The 22,848-nt window shown below is 39.8% G+C and overlaps 1 protein-coding gene across 20 annotated transcripts in view; it reads left to right on the forward strand.

Annotated features, from left to right (window-relative positions):
- The window catches only part of Epb41l2 (erythrocyte membrane protein band 4.1 like 2), a 177,774-nt gene that overhangs the window by 124,932 nt on the left and 29,994 nt on the right, over positions 1 to 22,848 (forward strand). For 11 of the 20 annotated variants that reach the window (XM_031380632.1, XM_031380635.1, XM_031380624.1 and 8 more), the window contains 6 exons: positions 3,940 to 4,092; positions 4,575 to 4,672; positions 8,986 to 9,158; positions 13,454 to 13,617; positions 17,924 to 17,986; positions 19,799 to 19,945. In XM_031380632.1, the coding sequence (XP_031236492.1) occupies positions 3,940 to 4,092; positions 4,575 to 4,672; positions 8,986 to 9,158; positions 13,454 to 13,617; positions 17,924 to 17,986; positions 19,799 to 19,945 (798 nt within the window). Of the gene's footprint in view, positions 1 to 3,939; positions 4,093 to 4,574; positions 4,673 to 8,985; positions 9,159 to 13,453; positions 13,618 to 17,923; positions 17,987 to 19,798; positions 19,946 to 21,119; positions 21,219 to 22,848 lie in introns of all 20 variants that reach the window. The other 9 variants (XM_031380636.1, XM_031380639.1, XM_031380641.1 and 6 more) reach the window with 3 other exon arrangements.

Below are 22,848 nucleotides of genomic sequence, written 5' to 3' on the forward strand. Positions count from 1 at the left end.
GTGGATGGGATGATGGTGGCTTCAGCTGTAGTGCGTGGACGGGATGATGGTGGCTTCAGCTGTAGTGCATGGATGGGATGATGGTGGGTTCCGCTGTAGTGCGTGGATGGGATGATGGTGGCTTCAGCTGTAGTGCGTGGATGGGATGATGGTGGCTTCAGCTGTAGTGCATGGACGGGATGATGGTGGGTTCCGCTGTAGTGCGTGGATGGGATGATGGTGGGTTCAGCTGTAGTGCGTGGATGGGATGATGGTGGGTTCCGCTGTAGTGCACGGACGGGATGGTGGAGCCCTGTGATAGGAAGCCTGGGTTGATTGAGAGGACACCACTAACAAGCATTCCTGCTTTGTGATCCTACATGGAGTGGTGACTTTAGGAGGACAAGAGGAAAAGTGATAGACAGGTTTAGTTTTTCTAGAGTCAGTATCTGAGCGATTCTGTGCAGTGGTTCTAGTGCAGCAGAAGCCCCCACGCAGAAATGCCTCCCCTTTCTAGGTCTCTGGGTAGTAGTAGCCCTTGCCTTTGTGTTAGACTTACAAAGGACTCTGTTGTGCTTGGTGGCCTTATTTTAAAATATTTTTCTTTATTTCAAAATAATGTATATATAACATAAGAAATAAAAATCACTTGAATCTCTTTGTAGAGTTAATGTCTTGAAGCATTTTCTTGCTTGACTTCATTTGTTTGAGCCTCTGAGGAGTCTAATTCTTGGGCTTCTTAATATGAGATCTGCTCTGAGTGTCTGTTAGTTCTATTTTGAAACAGGATCTCACTGTGTAGTTATAGCTGGCCTGAACTTGCTATGTAATACAGGCTAGCTTTAAACTCAGAGATCTACCTGCCTCTGTTTCCCAAGTTGCTGGGATGAAAGGTGTGTGCTACCACATATGGCTTTAGTTTTTTTTTATTACAGTTGTATTTACATTTACAGATTTCCTCCCTTTAAGATCAGTGAATAATTTCTGATAATATCATATTTAACTGCTAAATGAAATACTTTTCAGTTTTAAAAATGCTTTTTATGTATATTATCTTCTTGAGATTTGAATGTATTTGTTTTATAAATACATGGAATAGTAAAGAGAACACCTTGTCTGATGTTGTCTATCGCTGGCAGTCACTTTTGCCTGAGCTGCTTTACTACTGTTACTCCATAGTAAGTCTGATCTTAATGCTGGAGGGACTTTGTTTGTTTGTCTTAGTTTCGTTTTTATCTATAGAAGAAAAAAGGATGTGAGACGACTGGAGACAAAGAGGCTCTCTCATCTTAACTTCCTGTAAATTTTGCGATACATATAATTTTCTTGAGAGAGTAGTAGGACTGAGGATTGACCCCAGCCGTGTTAGGCAAGTACTCTGCAGCCATGCTGCGCCTTGCAGCCTTTCCTGTATGTAGTTGTTCTGCTGCCTAACTTCATAGATCGTTGTGTAGAATCCGGTTCTTAGAAGTGCCAAAAGGGTTAGGGTGCTTTTCTCATAATGTTGGGGTTATAAAAGTGAACAGTAGGGAACAGGACAGCAAGGACAAGCACTGCCACCGTTCGTCCTGTTTACCACGGTAGAGTGCCACCATTTGTCCTGTTTACCACGGTAGACTGCCAATAGTCATCGTATGTGTGTCCCATGGAAAGAAGGCCTGGAGGAGTGTTAAAGAACATGCCATGGAAATTTTTATTTTCCTAAAACACTTTTCCTTACCTTGAACTCACATTCTTTTTCCTTTTGGAAACATTAAAATAACAGCTTCAAATTAGGACAAGCTTAAGAGTGTTAGCTGGAAAGAGTCTCGACAGAAGGGCATGCAAGCACAGAGCAGTAAGTCTCTGGGGTGCTGTCATGGTCCTGTCCCCGCTAGTTCTGAAGGGTGGACAGAAGAGTGACTGGTCTGCAAGGGCTTGTTTCTGGAGGTGCCACTGTTAGAACCAGCTGATGTGACTACACAGGGAGGGAGCCTTGAACATCTCAAACCTCTCAGAAGACCTTTCGCCCAGACAGCTTCCCGAGGAGCAGAGCAGATGGTAATTTCTGTAGTCAGGTTTTTTTCTTTTGTGCTGAGTGGCACAGCTTAGACACAGAAGATTGAGGATGCTTTTCCTCCTTGCACTTCACGCCCTTATCCGGATTCTGTTCACAAATACTGACACATTGAAAACAGTGGTGGGCCAGCCATACATCTACTGATTTACTTGAATACAGTTTCTAAGTAAAATAAAAATACTTGTTTGTCCTGTCTGAAGATTGTTTCATACCAGATGGAGCTGGCTTTGACTGTTTCCATGAATGCCATCTCCTTAGCTATGATGAAAACACAGCATTTTCTGCCATTTCGCACCCTCTTCTATTGGCCATGGATGTTGATGCTTTTGAAAAACACTTACTTTAGTTTGATGCCGAGTAGTTTGGCTGGCTGGCTTTCTCTGCTACTCTTAGATAGAGTTGAGGCTGCTGGGATTGCAGAGAGTAGAGTATTGGCTATTTTATGTTTCTTTTAAATGTTGTGCATTTGATATGTAAGTGGGCATGCACATGGTGTGTATGGAAGTCAGAGACAACTTTGGAGCTAGTTTTCTCCATCTGGCCACTGCTCTCTGGAAAGTCATTGGGCTTTTACAGCAAACCTTCATTGGGTGTCAGCAGCCCAGTGTTTTAAAACCTGCTCAATGTGGTGTAATTTAAGTTTGTATCCTTGTATTTGAATTATTCAGGTATCATAGCAGAAAATGAAATTAGTATCAACTGACTATACTATACTTTTATTTTAAGAAAAGCTAACTTATGTTACACTATTCTTTGTAATGGTGCTGTCAAACATGCTGTCACTGAATTGAGACTTTTTGTTGTTGTTGGTTTTGGTTTTGTTTTTTTGAGGCAGGGTTTCTCTGTATAGCCCTGGCTGTCCTGAAACTCACTCTGTAGACCAGGCTGGCCTGGAACTCAGAAATCCGCCTGTGTCTGCCTCCCGAGTGCTGGGATTAAAGACGTGTGCCACCACTGCCTGGTGAATTGAGACTTCTTAATGTGTTGTCTTCACTTTGTGTGAAATTTTATCCCATGTTGTTCCTGATTTCCTTAAAATGTGTGCCTCTCCTGAGTAGTAGTGTTGACTTTCTCTGTCTTGACTGAGATTACCTGTCTTCTGGTGGAAAACCTGCCTGTGTGTTTTGAATATTGCGCATCTTTTATCTTAAGTACCGAGTGACTGATGAGGGCAAGGGTTACTGGCTTCCTTTTTAAACATACTTCAAGTTGTCGGCTTTCTGCCTTTGTGTGTAGATTTGTGTGGGCAAATAAACCGAACCTCTTCAGGCTTCTGATTATCCTGTATTATCATCTTTCCCAAGTTAATTCTGGGAAAAGGGATCTATTGATGACTTCAGGAGTAGTCTCCAGTCCTTTGTAGCTGAAGGGCACTGTCTGAGAGCTCTGCGTCAGCACTTAAGGTACTGAATGCCTGAAGAGTTCCGAGGCTTCAACACTGTCAGTCTAGAAGACTGACTTATAGGTATAATCTTACCAGCTGTCAGCTAGCATAGCCAAGTAAATTTGGTGAATTAAAATAGTAGAATGTACCTTAGAGCAGGCCAGCCGACTGTCCATGTGGGACAGACTTGCTCCAGGGACATGTTCTGTCCTGTGTCCTCAAGATGCCTTAATATGGCGCTCGTTTCTTTCTTCCTTGTTAGCTTTTTGCAGAACTTGGAAATGCATAAATTAAACCTCTTACAATTTATGTCTTATAAATGATACTTTCATATCACTTTGCAAATTCGACCTGATCCCTGAAGATGAATCATTTTATTAATGGAGTTAATTTAGGTACTCTTCACTAACACTTAAATGTAAACATATTAAGTTGACAATTTCAGTCATTTGAAGTTTGATTTGCCTCAGTCTACATAACTTGTCATTCTAACTGTCCAATGGGTTGTACTTGGCAGGACTCAGAAGGTGTGGACATCAAGCTGGGGGTGTGTGCTAATGGCCTTCTCATTTACAAAGACAGACTGAGAATCAATCGTTTCGCTTGGCCGAAGATCTTGAAAATTTCCTATAAGCGCAGTAATTTCTACATTAAAGTTAGACCAGCAGAGGTGAGCAGTGTCTTGTACCCTTGGCATGGCTAAAGTACTGTCAGCGTCCCCTTTCCTAGGAGGAGACGTAAATGAATCCTTCCACAAAAATATTGCAGAAGGAAACCCTTCTTTATTCTTTTATGCTACATGAGACATCATTCTTGTTGCTGATTTACAAAACTACTGGGTTCTTCACAAAAAGGGATTGTTTTTGCCCCTCTCACCCATAGTAGGAGCTTGTTGTGGTTGTGATTGTTGCTGTTGACTCAGGTAAGTGTTGGAATATGTTTTAGAGACATTGAGTAATCACTTCACTTGGGCAATGACCAATTAATTATGCTTTTCATAGAAACAGTGTCACAGTTGGAAATTTGTTATAAGTGTTAGACTTATTTTCTAAAGAAGAGTTACTTCTGACAGAAACAACTGAATCTGCTTACAGTAGCATGTAGCCATTGGTTAAAGAATAGGCTGATTTTGTTTTTATGGGTTTATTCCAGCTGGAACAGTTTGAGAGTACCATTGGATTCAAATTGCCAAACCATCGGGCAGCTAAAAGGCTATGGAAAGTGTGCGTGGAACATCACACTTTCTACAGGTAAGGTGAAGAAGTCTCATGGAGCTACCAGTGATGCCCTGTCCAGGTCAGATGGGACAGATGGCACGGCAGTTGCATCTGTGCCTGCATCAGAGTTGGATCTCACTATGGTTGTCTCTGTTACCTGCAGCCATGCTTCAGTGTGCCATCTGGCTCTTTTGCCTCCTCTCTCCCCGTCACCACCATGCTGACCCCACCTGCTACCATCTTATCATTGGTTTTCTTTGTTATAAGTCAGACTGTTTTCTTACCACGCCTTTCTCAGTCAGCTTGAGCCTGTCATTATTCCATTTGGTTGTGTGCTGCTACTGGTTTAATTTGATGTCCTGACATGGCCATTTCTGTTTTAACTTAAGTAATACTCCTGTGGTGATTGATACAGTATCACAACCTTGTGTATTAATGCTATTTCAAAAAACTAATTTTCAACATTAGTGGGCTCCTCATTGCTGCCAGCCTGCCAGCCCTTCGCCTCCCTAACATCTGAACTATTCATAGTCTTTTAGAGCTGTTCACACTAGCCTCTCCTCAGGATTGCTCTCAGTGCAGTGCAGTCACTGTAGAAACGGGATCATGAACACCCTGCCTTTCTTTAATTACTTCCTTTCCTTCCAAAACTATTATTGCTTCATCTTACCATCCTTGTTTAACTTCTCCTGTTTTAAAGATGGGTAGACATTGTTCGGGTTTATTTATTTCATCCACCCTGTATTATCATCTCTCCCAAGTTAACTCTGGGGAGAGGGATCTATTGATGACTTCAGGAGTAGTCTCCAGTCCTTTGTAGCTGAAGGGCGTTGTCTGAGAGCTCTGCATCAGCACTTAAGGTACTGAATTCCTGAAGAGTTCCAAGGCTTCAACACTGTCAGTCTAGAAGACAGTAAGGCATCCTGCTTGGTAAATTTACTTTCTAATAGATACCTCTGGCTTCTTTGGCCAGTTACATAGTCATGCTTGCCTTAAAAACCAAAGCCACAAACAAACAAACAAAAAAATCCCCTTAAGAGTCCCTAAGCTTCTAATCTCAGTATGTGGGAAGTAGGAACATGGTGGATCTCTGAGTTCAAGGCTAGCCTTGTCTACATAGTGAGTTCAAGGTTAGCTGTAACTACATAGAGAAATAAACATGCAACAGAGCAACAATAACCAACAAGCCCTCCAAATTCCCGTTGACTCCAAGCCATAGCTTGTGTTTTATCTCCCTTAGGGCTGCTTTTTCCCAAGCAGTTTGCTTACCTTCAGCGCCTCTGTTTTTGCTCACTGCTTTATAAAGCTGGATAGGGTTAAGTGTTGTCTCCAGACTTAGAATCGAGTACTGTGCTGCCACATACTAGTCATGTAATAGTGACAAGTTGTACAGCTTCTACTTTACCATCATTACCCCTGTGTGATACTAATAAAGGGTTCCTTTATTTCTTTATGGGCTTGTTTTCAAAATTAAATGAGATTTTACATGAGAAGCAAACAAGCTGTTTCTGGTGTATAATGAAAAATAATTTCATCAGTACCACTTTAAAAACATTGTAGTTAGTACAGATGACTGGTTCTTAGAGTGAAATGGAACAGATTTATTTTCAAGAATATTCTAGTATGCTAATTTTAGAGAAGACATATAATTCAACATATATTTGAATCTGTCTGACTCAGCTATACTAATTGTAAAAGTCCTTGAAAAGTTTATGTTTCTTGGTAGTTAGACTAAATGTTTTCTGAAAAAATATGGCCCTGCGTTATATAAAGCTAGATCATGGCATCAGCCCTATAGGGCTAGAGTGGACAGATAGTAGGTTTGCCGTCAAGTAGCGATACCAACAGCGAGGATCCTGTTGGAGATGACAGTGCTAGGAATGCTATTATTGTTAGATACAGTTTACTGTTTCATATGTCTTAGGATGTAATGTTTTTTTTTCTTTATAGAAGTAAGACCAAAAAAATAATTAAGTGATCATGCATGTAAAATATCTCATGCAAAATGCTCTAATGGATAAATATCTGGATATATACTTAAATAGTAACCAACTGGCTGACTATTACCTTAACAGAAAATAAATTAGAGGAAATTTGATTATGTAGAGTTCCTTTCACGTGGACATTGACAGTAGATGTTGTCTCAGCCCTTGGCAATGAGAAAGGTCAACTTTCAGATAGGGTGGCGGACAGCCAAGCCAAGCTCACCCTCAAGCTCATCTGAAGGTCTAATTGTTCTGTGTTGTACTAAGACAGAGCATCTCCACAGCAGCTCTAGTGATGAGTCAGAGGTCAAGGCTTGCAGCACTTGCCTTTTCCCAGATTTCCAGTATGCCAAACACAAAAGTTACTTCTTCAAGGCTGCATCCCTGAGATACCAGAAGGAGAACGCTAAAGAGGTGCTGCCTGTGATTCAGCTGTGTGTGTGTGATTTTGTGTGTGTGTGTGCGCATGCAACCAGGATGAGGGCCCAGACACAGGCGGGACTGGGGCAGGCTGTCACTTGAGTTCATGGTTTGAGACAGCCCAAGCAACATGGTGAAAGCCTTAAACAAAACAAAGCAAGCAGCCCTTTGAACTGGGCTCACGGTGTGTCTAGAGCTGAGGTGACAGTGGGCCCCAGGTCTAGTTACAAAAAGTAGATTAACAATTGCAAACCTGGGGAATACCCCTGGAAGATTTTAAATTTTCTTTAAAATTGTTTTCTTAAGCATAAGTTTAATTGTTTTAAATTTATTTTGTAAAACAAACAGAAAATTTATTAGAATTTGAAAGAGGAATATCTCTTGAAAATACAGGATCTTTAAAGTTTTCTCATAGTTTGGTAAAACAGATGCCCTGTCTGTAATTTCAGATTTTTCTTTGGAGATCTCTTTCAGGACCCAGTGCATGTGTCTTTGTTGCAGTAGCCTTACAATTTTCTCTATTCCTGAGTAGACTGTTAACAGACAAGAAGGATTCATGTGTCTTTAAACCTCTATTCCTGAGTGGACTTCAGTGACAGACAAGGAGCCACGGGATTTGGCTAGAGAGTATTTCCCAAACTCTGGCTGCACTGATATGCCCTAGCAACCTTCCTCCCATTTCTGTAGGTAATTGCTTTCTTGCAGAGCAGTTCAAGCGTTCATGTTCATAGCGTTGCTAGCTGGAGAAACTCCATGTTCCACCCATCAAGAGACAGCCCGAGGTGAACAGTCACCAGAGAGCATGCTCTCAGCCCGATGCTCTGTTGTATTTCTGTAGGTAGAAAGTGGAATATGCTTTATGACGTGCACATAGGTTTGTGTGCTCCACCACATGAATAGATAGGGGCCAAGAAAGCCTGATGTCCATGGCTCTCTTAATTATTCTGACCATGTCTTTCTGGATGAACACTGTTCTGAGTTAACGGAGGATGTAGATTAGCCCTGAGCATGATTAGTCCTGACCACCTTGACTTAGAACTCACCTTTCCTAAGACAGAAGATTTCTAAAATCTTATGCAGAAGATCTGGGATTACTTGGAATGATTTAAAAAAAAAATTTGTAAAAAACCAACTTTTCCTTGGAAAATGATTGAAATCTCCATAGCCTTGAACTGTCAACTAAAGTTTTCATTAATAAGTTGTAAGATCCCTGAGAGTATATTTTTGTTAAGTATTTTTCTAACTCAAATAATGGAAAGATGATTTCAGGTGTATCAAAAAAGCTTACTTATTAAAAGCATGCTCTTACATAAGTCAGAAAAGTATTTGTCATTAAGGTTTGAATTCTTGCATTATGAGCCCAGTTGCTTGGTAGTGTTACACTGACAAGAAAGAATATTAGCCACCTCCGACGTCCACCGTCTGATCTTCAGGAACAGATTGCTTAGCTAAATAGATTCCTTGAGTTAGATGGTTTTTTTTTTCCTTACCAGAAAGAGGCATAAACATTAACAGTTGCTAATGATAATGGGCTTTTTACTTGACACTTGCAGCTAGCAGCACAAATTCAGACATATGTGTTTGCATAAGTGATTTACACTAAATCAAATAAATACTCTTGATATACACTCAGGGTAGATGCTCTTTTGTTTGGGCTAAAAAAACAAAATGTGAGCACACTGCTGTTACAAAACTACCTATGACCCAGTATGATGCTGCACTTCAATTCTAGTACTCAGTGAATGAGTAGGAGGCCAATTTGTTTCAAAAACCCAGTACAACAGTAAAACCACACATGTAGGAAGGATGTTTTTATTAAAGGTATGGAGCAGTGACTTTTGACTGATCATAAGTGAAATGAGATCTTAAAATACATACCTGTGGTTTTGTTTTTCTTAATCCACCTGAAGACTTTGTCCTTATTTTTTTTCTTCTTTGTAGGCTTGTCTCTCCAGAGCAGCCACCAAAGACCAAGTTCTTGACACTGGGGTCCAAATTCCGCTACAGCGGCCGCACACAGGCACAGACACGAGAAGCAAGTATCCTCATAGACAGGCCGGCACCACAATTTGAGCGTGCCTCTAGTAAACGTGTCTCAAGGAGCCTAGACGGAGGTATTTATAATCTTGGATTGTACTCATCTTTTCTAGTCTGCTGGGGTCAGAAAGTGGTAGTGTAGTTAATAAGACCAGCAGATGCCCTCTAGAGCAGTGGTCTTCAACCTTCCTGATGCTGACACCATTAACACAGTTCCTTATGCTGTGGTGACCCCAACCAGAAAACCATTTTGTTGCTACTTCATAACTAACTTTGCTTCTGTTATGGATTGTGATGTAAATATCTGACATGTATGTGAACCCACAGAGGTCACAACCCATAGGGTTAAGGACCACTGGTCTCAAGGGATAGACGTGTTGCTATTCTCAAAGTAAAATAATTTCATATTCAGGTTGTCACTCTGAACATATATTTTTGTTGTTGTTGTTGTTTATGTATGTTGTTGGCAGCATACATAAGTATGTATGTGTTTATAACCTATTAGATGAATAGGTTTTTATTTGATTATGATCTCTAATGTGGCTTAATTTCTTTTTTTTTTTTTAAATAAATTGTGGTCTCTGGAAGATTATTAAGTGCTCTAAACTACTGAGCTTTCTCTCCAGCCCTTCATTTATTTTTTTAAAGCTGGCTTTCTTTCTTTCTTTCTTTCTTTTCTCTCTCTCTCTCTCTCTCTCTTTCTCTCTCTCTCTCTCCTTTCTCTCTTTCTTTCTTTCTTTCTTTCTTTTTTCTTTCTTTCTTTCTTTAATTTGAGTATACTGTAGCTGTCTTCAGACACACCAGAAGAGGGCATTGGATCCCATTACAGATGGTTGTGAGCCACCATGTGGTTGCTAGGAGTTGAACTCAGGACCTCCGGAAGAGCTGTCAGTGCTCTTAACCATTGAGCCATCTCTCCAACCTCCATGGCTTAATTTCTTAAACTTGTTAGTTGCTCGCATCACTCTGTGGAAATTTTGGGATATGTTTGCATATGAATTCCAGTAATTATAAAACAGTTATACTCTTCAGATTTGAAGGTGTGCTTTCAGAAGTTTACCAGATTCACAGCATATGGGAAATCATTCTAGGTTTCAAAAGTATTAACTTTAAATATGGTTTTAAATAACAGTAACAAAAGAAATACATATTCATGTGTCTGGGTAGATAGTATAAATATTAAGGGTTTCTCTTAGAGTTCTGATTAGCTACATATTTGTAGTCTTGTATGCAAACATTTATTGAAGTCAGATGATGTTTCTTTTCCACATATTTGTCATATTGCTTATTAATAAATTAGGAATTAATATGTTTGTATATGAAAGATGATGTTATATTTTTATTAAACTGCTTTTCCTGTTATATAACAAAAGTGATACTAATTTTCAGTGAAAAGAAAGTTTTTCAACCTTTTTCATTATATTGAATATTAATATTAGTTTGACAAATTTTAATTTTATGTTGCATTATTAGCAAAAATCTCATTCTGATTGTTGTTCCTTTATATAACTATACAAATATGAAATATGTACTTGAATAACAAGATGTTAAATAATTAGATAAACAGATGATTCCTAGACTAACATTCTTTAATTAGTAGAGGATTAATAAAGATTAGCCTTGCTCTATTTTTCCTAAATAGATACGGGCACACACAATTATTTCCCAGGCTTTGCTTGTGGGTGTTTTGATATACGTGGTTGTTAACTCAAGAGAGTCTTGCATAGAGTTTTAAGGAATCACCAGAAAAATACATGCTTCAAGCAAATAATTTTCCATATTTCCAGATGAGACTGTTTATAGAGAGTCAGCAGTGTCGTCCAACAACCAAGAATGTTCCTTAGTAGATCTGAAAAACCATGCCAGTCTGAGTAGGCATCTGCTCTTGCCACAGGTAGATGCAGTCGCTGTTGTTTCTACCCCACGAGGATCCAGCTTTTGTTCTAAGCTTGGAGGCTGTAGAGTTCTCATGTTATGTTAGAGCTAATGATCCATCAGCCAGGGCATCTTTGTAGGCTGCGCACTTCTTTGGGAAACCTGCCATCTTGCTTGAGCAGTAATCGCAGAAGGTAAACCTTTTTCCCAAGGAAAAGCTATAGGTGTGGCACCAATCCTTCATTTCCCCTCTGTGTTTTGGACACTGATCCATCAGAAGAGCAGGCTATCAAAAGGATGATTGTGTCACTGTGAAGAAAGGCAGGAGGCTTCACATTCTAGTATGGCAGTGAAGTCTGGCCGGGGTTTGTGTTCTGTTTCCCAGCACAGCAGAGCTGCTCTGACCCAGGGCAGAGCTTCTTCCTTCAGCCTTAGTGTTGCTGATGTGTGTTGTATTTGAAGGTCTGAACAATACAGAGAGTTAAATAATCTTCCTTTTAAAGTTTAGGAAAATATTTTAGTGATTGCATCCCAGGCAGAGTTTAAGGTGACATCAGAAGACTTAAGAGCAAAGATCCCCAGAGCAGCTGCGGGAAAGCAGGGAGCCTCCCTGAGGTTAGGAACTGGCAACGGCCATCTTCACGCATGGGAAGTGGGGGAAGCAGGGTGTTCTCTGAACTTGGGAGTTATGAATAGACAGGGATACTGGGCTGCGCAAGTAGGGTCCTTAGGAAAGGCAGCCTCCCTCAGAAGCCTAGAAGGATGAAAGGGAGGCAGCCATGACAAGACAGGAGAACATAGGTCATCCCAGGCAGTGGAAGGTGCAAACCAGCTTTGAGGTGAGAGACCAGAAAAAAGACAGCACACTCGGGCCTTGTGGGAGAGCTGGGGGGCTGCTAGGCTTGCTGGATCCATTCTGTAGGAAGCCTTTGAGGGAATCCTTAGTGCATCAGTGCTATCCTGCAGAGCGCAGTGTTAGCTTTGAAGAATCACTTGGTGCCAGGAGAATGGTAAGAGAAGTTGAGTCAGGAAGCCCACAGACTGGCATGCAGTGGTCACGTGACACTGGCTGCTGTGGTCTTCACCTTGGGTTGGAGCACATCACTTGGTTACAGCACATTAGAATGGGTGATTGTTTAAACGTGTGCCATCAACATTTTGTCAACTTGGCTTTGTAATTTTTAATTTTACATTGACTCACATTTCATTGTCAGTATAGTTGAAACTATCTTTAGGTTATATTTTTTTCATTTGTAATAATTTGTAATAGCAGTGAGTGCTTAAAATTATATAATAAGTCAAAGAAGTATACATAATTATATGCTTCTACATTGGAAAATTAGTAAAATCTTAGCAAAAACAAATAAAATCAGCTTCAGGAAATAAATAGGTATAATGTCAGATGTGAGCTCATTTTAATATTGTAACAATTTTTGTGGATTCTGAAAAGTAAGCTTATTATAGATTGGAAAAATTTTAAAGGCTGAAATGGTGTAGAAATAGAGGTTTTAAAAACACACACACCATGCTTAAAAATAAATTCAAGGGCCCTGTTTGACTTGCTAGTGTTAAGGGGTGATGTTCTAGAATTTCAGGTTCCTGGCTAAAGCAAATGGGTCTAAGTAGAAGTATCATTTGATGAAAAAATAGGGCTAGGAAAGGGGCAGGTCGGGACAGGTCAGGCGAGGGGTATAGATATTTGGTACCTTGTAGAGCAAAGATTGAAAGGGTAGATCCCTCATGTGAGCTGGTGGCTTACACACACCACCCTTTAACAGCTTCAGGCTCTGTGGGGTTTTTGTTATTGGAATTTTTCTTGGTGCATGGAAAAAAGCAAACCACAGGGTATCTATAAAGCTCTTTTTATAAGAAGGAAAAGACCTGGGGATTGCACTGTTCAGGAGAAGCCTCAGGTAGAGAGACTGGGCACTTGGCTTACTGACTCTTGAGGTGATCCAACACTGTGACAAAAACATTAGTACAGTAGGTTCTGCCTCTCTGTGAGAAAGAGGACAGCAGCACACAGTAGTTTTTGCCTCTCTGTGAGAAAGGACAGTAGCACACAGTAGATTCTGCCTCACTGTGAGAGAGGACAGTAGCACACAGTAGGTTCTGCCTCACTGTGAGAGAGAGGACAGCAGCACACAGTAGGTTCTGCCTTACTGTAAGAGAGAGGACAGCAGCACACAGTAGGTTCTGCCTTGCTCTGAAAGGGAGTATTGCTTACATTGTAATTCTGCAGTTGGGCCAAGAGCTCCTCCTATTGACCAATTCCCTGGTGAACCACATGCTCAAAAATCTGATTTACTGGATGGATTAATTTTTAAAAACTCACAATATTAGTAGAGTTTTGTATTAATTTAAAAACAAGTTTATATTACATATTGATATATCCAAAGTTCAAACACTATGTTCTAGCTACATTTGGTTAAGGGGTTATATTCTTCAGAGCTTTACATTCACAGGTCTAATGTATTTCAACTTACCTTCTGATTAGCCCCAATTGGTGTTGTGGAGCAACGTCTTATGAAGGATTTTCCAGGCCCTCCTGGAGAGGGATCAGTGCCTGGCCCTGGAGTTCTCAGCTATACTACCATCCAGGATGGCCGGAGGAATGGCAAAAGCCCTACAAAAGTCACAGCCCAGCTCGCTGAGGGAAAGGTATGGCGTGCGTGCTAGCTTGTGCTGCTGTGCAGCCTGCCAGCCCAGAGGCTCTTTGCTGCTTTTAATAGTTGAGAAATCAGAACTCCCTGTTGTCCTGCAGCCTGTGCTTTCAGGCTTTCAGGTTTCAAACAGGCGCTGCTACTTTGTACTCTGATTTCTAACCTGTTTCTGTTATTTTTCAGAGTAAAATAATTGTTTCAGTGTAAATTATACTAATGTAAGAACAGAGTAGATTATACAACTATAAGAAAGCAATGCATTGGTATTTCCTGTTTTCTTAGTTTGTTATCAGTTGACTTACCAAGGATAAAAGCCATGTGGTTTGAAATTTGCATGTTTTATTACTAGTCAATTTTAAAGGTAATATCCCCCTCTTTTGTTACATTGACTTAATCTTTTAGATGAATCATGATATTCGTTATGAAGAAAATCCACTAATAATCCATAAGTGCAGGATTATAAGCAGTCTCTGCCTTGTTTGTACTTACACTTTAGCTAATGAACTGAGACAGTCTTAAGTCTGTCACTCTGTTACTTTGTTACTAAAGTCATTTCACATGGTTACCAGTCATTTGACTTTCGAGCTCCTCACCAATCATGTCTATGCTTGCACAAAGCATTTTTTATATGTAACATTGGAAATAAATACACACACACACACACACACACACACACACACACACACACACAGCCTCCGTCATTCTTTTGACATACCCTGCTTTCTTAGCTCTGGCTTTGAAGACTGTAAAGACATGCAGAGTGAGCGTCTGAAGGGGGATGGTAACTGAAGCATCCGCCCCTACTGTAGGACTTCTTGTAAGCACTGACCACCACAGACACATGCCACAGGACAGGGCATCAAACAAGGGCGTAGGAATCATTTGCATCCTGTTGTTAAACAATTTGTAATTGTCCTGTTCAAAATTATCTGGCTAAACACTATTTAGTTAAAAATTAACATAGCTTATGTTCTACATGATATCCTTCAAATGCTAAGTGGTCAGAATCCTTAAAATTGTGCTTACAGAGTATCTGAGAACACAGCTACTGAAGAGAAAGTTCAGTATTTCTGTTTAGTTTGTCTGAAGTTGATATATGTAATTATGAAAAAAAATCTAGACAAATGTTCTTGTATTAAGTTCTAAATGAAATCATTCTTGTCTTTAGAAAATGACTAGTTCTATGAGCATTTTTCTAGCATTTTTAATATATATGTCAGCAGCTAGGTTTGAGTAATGTTAGTTAAAAACTCAGTCATTAATATGTGTCAATTATATGTGATACAAGTCCCGTTTCTCTCCTTAAAAGTGGATTATTCAGTTAAGTTTTTATGAAACCTAGTCAGAAGTGAAGTTTTCACTAATGTCTTCTCTTTTCTCCTGTTTCCTTCTTGTTCCTTTGAACATAACCATTGTGGGATTCATCCCCAACCATGGGTGGTTGTTAACATAGACCACTTGCATGTGCCCCCTGTCACCTCTCATTTGCTGCTCTTCATCTTTACCCCCTTACCTCCTGCCAGTCCTTGAAGTAGACTTGCTGTCAGACATTTCAGAGGAAGACCCCTTTGGGGAGGCTGATCAGACAACACTAGATAGCCTTGAGCTGCTTTCCATGGGTGGACTATCAGAGCAGGCTGACCCTGAAGTGACCACATTGGATTCTGTCTTAGATCCTGTGGTAGCCTCTCCTCAACCTGACGATCATTTCATGCATGAGAAGACGCTCAAATCGGCTGTCCCTAAGGATGCTGCACTGGATTATTTGTCCTTTACCTTTCACAAATGCTTTGCCTCTGGCTTCCCATCCCTTCTTGATAAAGATGGGTACCTGGCATTCCCCAGCCTCCCCAAGCTCTGGGTTTCTTTCCTCCCTGCTGACATCCAGCATCGCTTCCCCATCACATCGCCTTCCTTCATCCCTTCACTCATTCTCAGCTTCGGGCTGCTGCTCTCAACTTCTCAGTCAGTTGCTTTTTCTCTTACCTTTTCCCTTCCTCTGGCACTAGCCCTCTGCTATCTGGAGGGGAAGGCTACCGCACTTCATGTTTTTTATGACTGTGATTTGAATGACAAACCAGAGGAAGAAGAAGCAGTGACTACCATGCCTCCATAAGCCACAGTGTGTGAAGCCTACCCTCCTATTCTTGTTACATCCCCCTTCTAATAGTCTAAACATTTGCATCAGTTTTACTGACTACCCTCAAAGTAGTATGTACACACACACACACACACACACACACACACACACACATATACACGTGCATGAGCAATAAGTTAAGATACTTCTCTTTGCTATTTGAAGTCCAGGACTATACACATTCTAAATTCAGAGCACACTGGTAAGATCATGCTAGGTTGTTAAAGGAGTGTCTGAGCTGGGAGTCTGTAATGTCCTTAAGCATTCATATTGGCTATGTTTCGAAGATAAGTATCAATATTGTTCTTTAAGCATGTGAACATTGTTTTGAAACAAAACTTAGAATGTTTTTGGGTGTAATTGTAATTGACATGTATCAGGAGAACCTAGTATTTTAATCTTGATCAAAACTCGGTCTTGCACTTGCACTTATGAGCCCAAGTCTGTATGTAAATTACACTCCTGGTGTTTCTAAGTCTCAGAAACTCTATGTCAGTTGTACTTTTAGCATTTGGGGACCAAGTAGATAAATTTTACTTAGTCTTCTTTCTTTTACCCTGAATTATGTAATTATATAAAAGTCCTTATTGAGTAGTTTATAACATAGGTGATAATTCTGTTATAGTGTGTATTAAAAATGAACTATGGCTTTGAGATATTAGACTAAATATGAAGTTGGCCTTTCCATTCCTATGTATTTAAAATTAGGTGTTTGAGGCTTCTTACATCTGTGTAAGAGCTTGTTTGAAGTGTTCTACCTCTGCACTACTAGGAAGTTAGCCTTAGCATGTGCAGTACGTTTTTAATTATTTTGTTCAATATCATCCGGTTAATTAAGTTAAGTATCTTGTATCTTAGGGATTCTTTCAACACAGAATATATATCATAGAAATCAGGGAAAACAAAGAAAAATATAAGAAATGGAATGAATATACCATTGTAGAAGAATTTGTAATTCTTTACATTTACTTGAGAAATAACCACAGATCAACATTTTAGTGAGTTAAATGTTGACCAAGAAAGTAGAGGCTGTCTTCACAAACATGTAGTAGCTATGTCACGTTTTTCACGTCTGAGATGGAGGTGGGGAAAAAGTTCTTAGCTCCCACTTAGCTCTCACACATACCACTGAATGGTTAGAAAACAGGACTGCTTCCAACTCTGTGGCACTGTCGTTGCAGCCCAGAAGAGGAGCACATGAGTGGGCTAGCCTGGGAACCTGACGTTCCTTTTGTCTCTGTTTTTGTTTCTGACATGAGTCTCCTAGTGTCAACATTTACTCAATGTTTCTTAGTCCTACTTCCAAATTGATTTTTGGAGTCATTAAATATTTGGAAATATTCACCTGCAAAAAACTGTTACATAAAAATTTTATGGAAAGTGGCTATATTTGAAAGATTATTTGTAAATACCCCTTTTAATATGAAAAAAGCTAATTGGCTAATTTTGCCCCAAGAAAAATCTATATTTAAAAACTACTGGACAATGTATAATGATGCAGACTTTGTAACCTACTCGGAGCTGAAGACAAATTTGGCGTTTCTGTACCTTGTTTCATTGCTGCTTGGCTTTTGCCATCTTTGCACTCTCATTTTTATTCTGCTTAAAAAAGAAAATTCCTTTAAGTAGAATGTACTCTAGGGACTGAGAAAGAGTGAGCTGCCCTTGTCCATCGCACGCATGCAAAGGGCCATTTCATCATGTCCAGCAACTAGGTGAAGACAGCCACTGGCTTAGTGTGCCCCACGGGCCAGGAGCAAGCTTGTCATGCTGCTGCACCATTCAGTTGGACACAGCATCTCTGCCCTGGTGGTGGAGCCCTACCAGGAGCCCTCCTTTCTGCCTGTGTGGCCAGTGGCTTTGCAGGGGAAGATGGAAGATGCAGAGATGTGCCCGGAGCAGGTGTCTGCTTCCCTTATGTTAAATAATAAGTGCCTGCTGCCTGCTGCTCCTTTGCTTGGGGTTGGGGTAGGTTGGGAGATGATGGTGGAATGTACTCTTGGGGGGGGGGGTTTACCTCAGCTTTGTTTGTTGTGGCTCTTAAGATTTTTATTCTCTTTTATTTTAAAATCTTAGATTATGAAATTCTGGGTTTATGCTGCTTGCTGACTGATACACTTGTGTTTATTTGCCTTTTCTCCCTGTGTGTGATTTAATTTCACAGAAGAATACCTTGAGAGTAGACGGGGATAATATTTATGTCAGACATAGCAATTTAATGTTGGAGGTTTGTATGATCTAAGAAAGCATTGCACTCTGTCCTCTGGCTGCCAGGCTGCTGTGGACGGGAGGTCACGCACAGACTGGCTGTCTGCTCTCTTCAAGCACAGTGCATGCAATGCATGGGGCTCTTAAACTTGGGAGTGCATGCTACCAGTCCTCCTTGGTTCTTAGATAGCGTAGGAATACATCTCCTGTAAGTTCTCAAGCTGACAGCTTGGGAGGAAAGCTCTTCTTATTTAAATTAGGTTTATTCCTTACTAAGTAAGCCTGTTTCCCTAATAGATCACCTTTAAGCTATACAATATGAAGTAATACAACCTTGAGTTTAATATGGGTCAGAGTAGGTAATTTTTATATAATGTTGGCCCACTCCCTTGACCCTTGAACTATGGCTTCCCCTGGTTGAAATCTCATTGCTATCTATGTGATGAGGTGTGTGGTCCCTTTAAAGTGATGGACCTGAGAATATGCTAATTAATAGGATTGTCCCTACTAAAAGAAAAGAACAGAGGGGAGAGGGTGGAAGGGAAGGGAGGAAGAGAGGTACAGATAGAGAGACATTGGGAGCTGTAAAGTACTCCCTGTGTCACAGAAGGACACCCTTCCTTCTTGTGCTGAGGGGTGTGCCCCATATGCAGGGACACCTGCAGCTCCATGTAACCTGACTAATCTCTGAGTTGCTTTGGCAGCTTTGGTGATGTTAAACTGTATTGTTGCCTAACTTACTAAAGTTCTGTAAAGTATAATAAGTAACATTGTTGTGAACAGATGCAAGAAATGTGCCTGATCTCAAGCCAGTCATTTCCCATGCCATGCAACAGTTTCAGGGTTTCATGACTTTTTGCAAATGGCTATAGAAGCTCATGGTGAGCCACTATGCTTGTGCATGACTGTGGATTAGCTAATTTATCATATGCATGATCTGCCCTTTGGGAGTGGGACTGTAATCTACAGGCAGCCTATTACTTTTGAAATACAACAAAACATTTAAAATTCCATTCATTCAAATTCCTGAACATTGGTTATACATGCACTACTTACCAGAGACAGTTTTCTATTTTATTTTGATTTTGTTGTGTTTTTTTTCTTTTAAATCTGCTGAATATCTGACTTGTCAGGGCCCACAACAATGATAGTAGAACGTGTAGGCTTTTTTTCTTGTGTTTTTGAGGTGACTGGGTTTCACCTGGTTTCATTACTACATGAGACAAGTATGTGGTTCATTTACAGAGAGACCAAGCAGTAAAGGTCTCTGGAAGGAGTTATTTTTATTCTTTAAGAATTAAAAGACACTGGCATTTGGAATTTCTTGACAAAGCCATCCCTTGGTTTTTCTACTTTTGGTGAAGTTTCTGGACAGGCTTCCTCCCTTCAGGCCAAATGTGTCTCTAAGTTTACTCTTCTGTGTTTTACTGTATTCACAGAATACAATTTAGTAAGAGCCTTTATCCCAAAGATAAATTTGTGCTAATAAAGTCATAGGCTGCTATTTAAATCCAAGTATGTGTATATATGGATTCTTAGCCATTATAGTCAGTTCTGTGGCTCCCTTCTAATGTGAATAATTTAAAATTCCAAATAGAGAAGAAATTAAAATCATTCAGACATGAGTAAAATAACTCAATGGCTTTGTTTTAAAGTTTTTATGAACTCAGGGCTATCCACAAATAATAATATGGCTTTTGAGACTTGGCATTTTTCTTGCTTTATTACATTTTTGAATCATAAGTTTACTTTATTGTATTTTTTTGGTTCTGCTTTTGCCTGCTGGGTTTTTCGTCCTGGATTCCCCCTTTGTCATGTTACATGTTGCTAGGACCTGGATAAGGCCCAGGAGGCCATTCTGAAACATCAGGCTAGCATTAGTGAGCTCAAGCGCAATTTCATGGAGTCCACACCTGAGCCTCGCCCCAGTGAATGGGAGAAGCGGCGTGTCACACCTCTGTCCTTCCAGACACAAGCGGTATGTCACTGGCTGCCTGTTGGCTCTGTATTTCACATGCTCCTGCATCTCATTTGTTGATTCTCAGACATTAGAAAATGTTCGCACATAAATTGTATTATATTGCTAACAATTTTTAAACTACTAAGTATTAACAATGTAATATTTGTTGTGGGTTAATTCTTAGGTAAGTTTTATGTGTTGCAAAGTACTTTGGAAATATTTTCAGAGTAATTTTATCAGTATTTAGGTAATAAATTAGTAGTATTGAATTGTTAGGCCAACTCAGGAACTAATGTAATATTGTGTCTAAGAAGCTTAAGTTATTGGCTTTGCAAATAAGGATTTTGGTTTGTGAATGAAAATATATCATGTAGATTAGTTTAAGGTTATTACTATGAAGATAAGGAGCTAAGATTTACCATTAGAGATTGATAAGCTCTATTGAAAAGTTTTGAAATATTATAAAATATTATACATCAATACCTTGGAAAAACATTATAAACACCAGTGACCCCCAAACGTTCTTCTTTGTGTTTACTGAAGGTAAGGCCTATTCCTTACTGTCACGAGGATTGCCTTTACAACCTTCTCAGAATATCTCTATTTCCACCCCGTTTTCTGCTTCCATATTTTTTTCTTGATGCTTCCAGATGCAGTTTATGGACACGTCCTTCTTGAGATTGCTATATTTTGTCTTTCACTTTTGAAAGCTGCTATGGTCTGATTTGATTCTGTCCCTTTCATTATGTAGTGACTATTGCCCAATTAGATGTTTTTGGTTTAGATGGATACTCCGATGTTGGTTTTGCTCACTCCTTCTCAGAGCCAGCCCTAGTAGTAATAGGCTTCCAAGTTCGTGCGTGGCACTGAATGGAAAACAGAGCTTTAAAAACCAGCGAACAAAAGCAGTTGCTGAACTGAAAATAAAACCTGAAAAATAAAAATAGAGAGATTAGGTAAGCTCCATGCTGGGTGTTGAGAAGGAGGAAGCCAGCATTTGCCAGCCTGTAGTTTCAGCAGCGTGGTCTAGGATTTGTAGAGAAGCAGTGGCTTCAGACCTAGGGCTGACGGCCTTCCTCTGCGTACTGTTCTGTCGGGTCTGCCCACTGCTCCACACGTCCGTTTACGTCTGTGTTGCTAAGGTGTAATGCATGTGTCTTTGTGTTGATTGTGTCATTGTTCAAAACAATAGAGAAAAGGCCAGAATCTTTTCAAGGATATTCTGTCCGTGAAGGAGAAGTACCTGATGGCGGCCACACAGACATCTGAAGAGGCAGTACAGGCGCACAAGGTGTTCACCTCTTATCATTGCGTCTGCTTCTGCTCCTGTCCTCCATACATTTCTGCTCACAGCCAGAAATAGGATTTTTAATATCAATTTATCTTTCAGCTAGTTTTTGAATGTTTAAAAAGTTAGGCTTGTAACAGCCAAAGTTTCTCAGAGAAAACAAAAAGCAAGCAAACAAAAACAAAAGGTATGGTGGAAGGTGAGTTTGAGACCAAGCTGGTCTTCTAAGTGAGTTTCAGGACAACCAGGGCCACACAGAGAATCCATGTGTGGAAAAACAAAACAAAACAAAACAAAATTAACAAAAGTTAGGCTCATGTGTATTAGGACTATAAGAACATTGGGGAGAAACATCCTATCTTTAACACCTTACTTGCATTTTGAGAGTATGGAATTACAGGAATATCAACCATGTTAGGTGATGCATGATCCATCATTGTGGTTGGGAAAGGAGTCTCATGGGAATGCACTGTACTGTCCCTTAGGCACATGGTGCTGCTATTAAAATACATACTTGTGCTTTGGTTCATAACTTACTAATCACATGTGAGAAGCATTTGAATTTTCATTTTCCAGACTTTTAATGTAACAAAAGATATATTCTATAGAGCAGCTTCTTTCTGTCTGTGCTCTGAGTATTGTCACAAGAGAGGAAACCAGCTGTCCATTTCTTTCTACTATACTCCTGCTTTGGTTGCTTAGCTGACTTGTTAGCCTTGAGAGCTTAGAGTTGGTTGGGGAGGGAGGCAGCAGGCGCACACTTTCAGTGATTAGAGATTGCTATACACTAAGAATGTCAAAAGGTAAATCTTAGTGTGTGTTAGAAGGGTCAGGAGGAGATAGCATTTAAAGTGGGTTCTTAATGGGGAGAAAGTTAGGCTGGAAGATCTTTCTACACTAAAGGAAGAGCACACACAACTGCTGAGGTTTAAGCCTTAAGGACACAAAATGGCTAAGTGACAAGGGGATATTAGTCAGGATGCACAGAAGCCAACTCAAATGACATCATTTGAAGGGCTTTTTCGCAATTTTAACTAGAATTTTGGTAAAGATACTTAAAACTATCATTTTTCTGGATCTCGTGTTTTATGAATGTATAGTATAAAATAATTTACAGAATGAAATTATATGATGTTTAATCAGGGAATGTTCCTAGAGGGATTATATATACTTAAAATGACTATATTTTCTGTCATGTGTATAAAATATATACTCTATATCAGGCAATCTAGCTCCTGCTTTCTAGTTGTCTCACCCATGAAACCTTTATTGGCCATTTGTCTGTGTCCTTCTTTTCTCTTCATGTAACATACCACTATTGGAAGTATGCACTCAGTGCACTCAGGATCAGAGTTGAGCCAATGCCATTCAGTTTTTGTTGTTGTTGGTTTGTTTGTTTGTTTGTTTTTGTCTCTCTTTCACTGTTGATTTTCCAGGGTTTCTTATTTATCTTCAGATAATCATTATAGAAAAGTAGAAAAAAAGTCCACATATTTGCTTAAAATTTCCAAATTCTTTTCAAATTTCCAAATAATAAAAAGATTTCTTCATTTTTATTTTATGTGTGAGTGTTTGCCTACATATATATATGTATACCTCATGTGTGCTTGGTGCTCAGAGAAGCAAAGAGAGA

This window comes from Mastomys coucha, unplaced genomic scaffold (assembly GCF_008632895.1).
Source record: "Mastomys coucha isolate ucsf_1 unplaced genomic scaffold, UCSF_Mcou_1 pScaffold2, whole genome shotgun sequence".
Lineage (NCBI taxonomy): Eukaryota > Metazoa > Chordata > Mammalia > Rodentia > Muridae > Mastomys > Mastomys coucha.